Source organism: Notothenia rossii (assembly GCF_949606895.1).
Source record: "Notothenia rossii genome assembly, chromosome: 10".
Classification (NCBI taxonomy): Eukaryota; Metazoa; Chordata; class Actinopteri; order Perciformes; family Nototheniidae; genus Notothenia; species Notothenia rossii.
The window spans coordinates 64504973-64510037 of record NC_136908.1 but is presented as its reverse complement, the minus strand read 5'-3'; the positions used below and the strand labels follow the sequence as shown (position 1 = coordinate 64510037).

Genomic DNA, 5065 nt, shown 5'->3' with positions numbered 1-5065 from the left:
TTTGCTTTCCAGATCCTATCCCTCCGTAATGCTCTTAGGCCTACCATAAAGAAAATTGAGCGTGGAACAATCAAAGACCTTGCACAAACCCTGCTCATTGAAAATCAGTCCATTTTGCCAAGTATCCCGGATGTTGCCACAGCACTGAAATTGTTTTGAACTATACCCGTGACTGTTGCCAGTGCTGAGAGATCTTTCTCAAAACTTAAATTAATAAAGACATATTTGAGGAGCACAATGTTGCAAGAGAGACTGTCTGGGTTAGCAGTCCTTAGTATTGAGAGCCGACGCGCGCGCAGTATAGATTTAAAGACTGTTATACAGGACTTTGTGCAGAAGAATGCCAGGAGACGCGCTCGTATAAAATAATAGGCCTACAAAGCAGCTCCTGATTGCATCCTCTATGTAGCCTATAGGATGTGTTTGATTTGTTTGTTTTTGTAGGCTACTTTTCTTTTATACAGAATGTTATATATATGTGAACCGTTCCGTTGTGTGAACTCCAATGATGATAGGCTATAACGTTCTACAATATACCTTCATGTTACAAAACATACACAGCCACTTGTTTGTATTTGTCAATGATGTTTAAATCAGATATTATTATACAGTTCCTACTGACCTTACTGTTTAAATCAGATGTATATTATACAGAAAGTTCCTACTGACCTATACTGTTTACAAAATATGCCTGAAAAAATAAACATTTAAAAAAGTTGCCGCGATGTCTATCCCATGTCACTCTATTATTGATTTAGGGGAGGGGGCGGGGCCCCATTGTCCGACCTGCGGGGGAGACCCGAAATATTGCGCAACGCCACTGAGTACAGGTATTTGGGTTCAAAATGTAAGAAGTAGAAAGTACAGGTATTTGGGTTCAACATGTAAGAAGTAGAAAGTACAGGTATGTGTGTTCAACATGTAAGAAGTAGAAAGTACAGGTATTTGTGTTCAACATGTAAGAAGTAGAAAGTACAGGTATTTGAGTTCAACATGTAAGAAGTAGAAAGTACAGGTATTTGAGTTCAACATGTAAGAAGTAGAAAGTACAGGTATTTGAGTTCAACATGTAAGAAGTAGAAAGTACAGGTATTTGAGTTCAACATGTAAGAAGTAGAAAGTACAGCTATTTGAGTTCAACATGTAAGAAGTAGAAAGTACAGGTATTTGTGTTCAACATGTGAGAAGTAGAAAGTACAGGTATTTGTGTTCAACATGTGAGAAGTAGAAAGTACAGGTATTTGTGTTCAACATGTGAGAAGTAGAAAGTACAGGTATTTGTGTTCAACATGTGAGAAGTAGAAAGTACAGGTATTTGTGTTCAACATGTGAGAAGTAGAAAGTACAGGTATTTGTGTTCAACATGTGAGAAGTAGAAAGTACAGGTATTTGTGTTCAACATGTAAGAAGTAGAAAGTACAGGTATTTGGGTTCAACATGTAAGAAGTAGAAAGTACAGGTATTTGAGTTCAACATGTAAGAAGTAGAAAGTACAGGTATTTGTGTTCAACATGTAAGAAGTAGAAAGTACAGGTATTTGAGTTCAACATGTAAGAAGTAGAAAGTACAGGTATTTGGGTTCAACATGTAAGAAGTAGAAAGTACAGGTATTTGTGTTCAACATGTAAGAAGTAGAAAGTACAGGTATTTGAGTTCAACATGTAAGAAGTAGAAAGTACAGGTATTTGGGTTCAACATGTAAGAAGTAGAAAGTACAGGTATTTGTGTTCAACATGTAAGAAGTAGAAAGTACAGGTATTTGTGTTCAACATGTGAGAAGTAGAAAGTACAGGTATTTGTGTTCAACATGTGAGAAGTAGAAAGTACAGGTATTTGTGTTCAACATGTGAGAAGTAGAAAGTACAGGTATTTGTGTTCAACATGTAAGAAGTAGAAAGTACAGGTATTTGAGTTCAACATGTAAGAAGTAGAAAGTACAGGTATTTGTGTTCAACATGTAAGAAGTAGAAAGTACAGGTATTTGAGTTCAACATGTAAGAAGTAGAAAGTACAGGTATTTGAGTTCAACATGTAAGAAGTAGAAAGTAGGCCTACAGGTATTTGGGTTCAAAATGTAAGAAGTCAAAGTAAAAAGTGGTCAGAAAAATAAGTAGCGGAGTACAGTACTGATACCAGAAACATGTACTTAAGTAACGAAGTATTTGTACTCCACTACTTCCCACCTCTGGAAATAATAGACTAACAAATAATGAACCCGTTTGGAAAGGGCTGGTATTTTTGGTTGATTCGATATATTTGACCAAACAAAACGAGATAACTTGAATCATAACATTAGATAATCTTGTTAGCCTGCTATCTTTAGCATGGAAAGAGTCTCTGTACAAAATTGCCAGAACAAAAATAATAATATTGCAAGTTTATGATATTGATTTATTGGTTGATGATTCATAATTTAACTAACTGATATTTAGTTGTGTTTATTTACTGAAACTGAGCCGAAGATTTCCTTAATTATTTCAAACTAACACACATCTTTGAAACAACATATGAACATGAATGGCTTCGTGTTGGTCTTATGGATATTTCGGCATGTATTTTATGAAAGAAAAAGCCTTTATTTTGATAAAAATATTTAATTTAAGCCTGCACGATTAGCTGTCTTAAGCTAACATTAGCACTCAAGCTACAACACCATCGAAAAATCCATCGATTTCTTTACTTTTCGTTAACAACTGAGTTAAATATATATTATTATAATGAATTCGGGACATATTTTATCAACTTAGTGGCATTTATTTCCACAGAAATCCTTTATTTCCGCATTAGCTTTCGCTCCTGTTCACCACTTCGGACCGAATCAGGACAAATGGTTACGGTTTTATACAAAGAAAAGCGATATTTGGTTTATTTAAGCTATGCCGAATTAAAGAGTGATTTATAATTATCCACTAGATGTTATTTTGGAACGAACTGTAAGGTTTTCCCTCAATTTGAAGATGAAAAACGAGCAAAAAAGGCAAACTGAGTGGTCTGTAAAACGTTGGTTCCGCTTGGGGTGTTTCCAGTCGGACACAATAACAAAATAAACACTATCCGGTCTAGAGAGGAAGACGCTGTTTTTTATTGATGATAAATCTTCTCAGTTTATTCTGATTTAAATCAAATAATAATAATAATAATAAAGGAACAGTCAACATGGAGCCGGCCCACAGAGCCCTGCTGCGGGAGCACCGGCTCTATCTGTCCGGGCAGCTGCTGGTCTCGGACTCCATCGTTCCGCTTCTGTTCCAGGAGGCGATCCTGACGGAAACCCAGGTGGATCAGATCTTGTCTCAGCCGTCAGAGAGGCTGAAGGCCTTGGAGCTCCTGACCCTGCTGCCGGCCCGTGGCCCGCGGGCCTTCAGAGCCTTCCTCCGGAGTCTGGAGGACCACAGCTGGGTCCGAGAGAGGCTGGAGGCAGAGCTGCAGGAGGTAGACGGGGCCCGAGGAGCCGGACAAGATACAGGTGAGCACCACATTTCCAGACCAGAAATAATACAAAATATATATTTGTATTATGATTATTATGATTATTATTGTATTTATTCAGTTTGGATGAGCAGGATTAAAGGATCTTTATTGACTAATTTTCCTCCAGGATGTAATCTGTAAGTAAATTGTTCTATTAATAAATGAAGGAAATATTCTATAAATAAAAGTAAGCCTAAATTAATGTAAAATATAACATTAATGAATATCTATTTTAATTTTTTCACGCCCCCCCCCCCCCCCCCCCCCCCCTCAGGCACGACCCCGCCCTCGCTGACGACCACCCCCTCTCTGACGACCCCGCCCTTGCTGACAACCCCCCCCTCGCTGCAGACCCCCCCCTCGGACCGGATCTTGTCCCGCCTGGCGGCCCGGTTGGGCTCCGGCTCTCAGGAGGTTCTGCTGGACCTCGGCCTGTCGGCGGAGGACGTGTTTCGCTGCCGGACCGATAATCCTCTCTGCTCCCACAGCGCTGTGTTGGCAGGGCTGGTGCTGTGGAGGCAGCGGGGGGGCAGGGGGGCCACCATGAGGAGGCTGGAGCAGAGCCTGGAGGCGGCTGAAGTTCATCCATCCGTCCTGCAGGAGGCGCTATAACATGATATGCTTTATTATTCCTTTAATACAAGACTTTAAGCGGCATCCCTCCGTCCTGCAGGGGGCGCTCACATGATGGTGTGTTAAATATACTTTGTTATTCCTTTAATACATGTATCATCACTGGACACGATACTGTAACATCTGTCCTGCAGGGGGCGCTGTAGCATCATGCTGTCATCCCTCCGTCCTGCAGGGGGCGCTGCTCTGACGTGTTGACAGCTCCGTCCTGCAGGGGGCGCTGCTCTGACGTGTTCAAAGCTCTTACGTTGAATGACATGTCTCTTATTGAACTCACCAGCTTGGGGCGAAGTGTCTTCAGGAACACGACGACATGCTGACTGCAGGGGGATCGAACCAGCGCTCCCCTTATCCCACTGAGCCACACCCTCCCTCCCTACTGTGACCTGTCTGTCTCTACTGGGACCTGTCCGTCTTTACTGGGACCTGTCTGTCTCTACTGGGACCTGTCTGTCTCTACTGGGACCTATCTGTCTCTACTGGGACCTGTCCGTCTTTACTGGGACCTGTCTGTCTCTACTGGGACCTGTCTGTCTTTACTGGGAACTGTCTGTCTCTACTGGGACCTGTCTGTCTCTACTGGGACCTATCTGTCTCTACTGGGACCTGTCCGTCTTTACTGGGACCTGTCTGTCTCTACTGGGACCTGTCTGTCTTTACTGGGAACTGTCTGTCTCTACTGGGACCTGTCTGTCTCTACTGGGACATGTCTGTCTCTACTGGGACCTGTCTGTCTCTACCTGCCTGTCTCTACTGGGACCTGTCTGTCTCTACTGGGACCTGTCTGTCTCTACTGGGACCTGTCTGTCTCTACTGTGACCTGTCTGTCTCTACTGGGACCTGTCTGTCTCTACCTGCCTGTCTCTACTGGGACCTGTCTGTCTCTACTGGGACCTGTCTGTCTCTACTGGGACCTGTCTGTCTCTACTGTGACCTGTCTGTCTCTACTGGGACCTGTCTG

The 5065-nt window shown here is 42.3% G+C and overlaps 1 protein-coding gene across 2 annotated transcripts; it reads left to right on the top strand.

Annotated features, from left to right (window-relative positions):
- The first annotated feature begins 2061 nt into the window (after positions 1-2061).
- cradd (CARD and death domain containing adaptor protein) lies at positions 2062-4694 on the top strand. 2 transcript variants are annotated; one of them, XR_013803169.1, is made up of 3 exons: positions 2062-3466; positions 3746-4161; positions 4385-4694. XR_013803169.1 is itself a non-coding variant. In XM_079653728.1 (2 exons), the coding sequence occupies exons 1-2, from the start codon at positions 3157-3159 to the stop codon at positions 4081-4083; spliced, it is 648 nt and encodes a 215-aa protein (XP_079509854.1). In that variant the 5' UTR covers positions 2062-3156; the 3' UTR covers positions 4084-4692. The 2 variants fall into 2 exon arrangements, 1 of the variants encoding a protein (XP_079509854.1); XM_079653728.1 differs by having other exon boundaries at positions 3746-4692.
- The last annotated feature ends 371 nt before the right edge of the window (positions 4695-5065 follow it).

What these genes read in the sequence shown, in the direction of transcription:
- cradd (XM_079653728.1), top strand. Translation starts at nt 3,157, where the DNA reads ATGGAGCCGGCCCACAGAGCCCTGCTGCGGGAGCACCGGCTCTATCTG. An exon ending in AGGAGCCGGACAAGATACAG is followed by an intron (nt 3,467 to 3,745) that starts GTGAGCACCACA and finishes CCCCCCCCTCAG; the next exon opens with GCACGACCCCGCCCTCGCTG.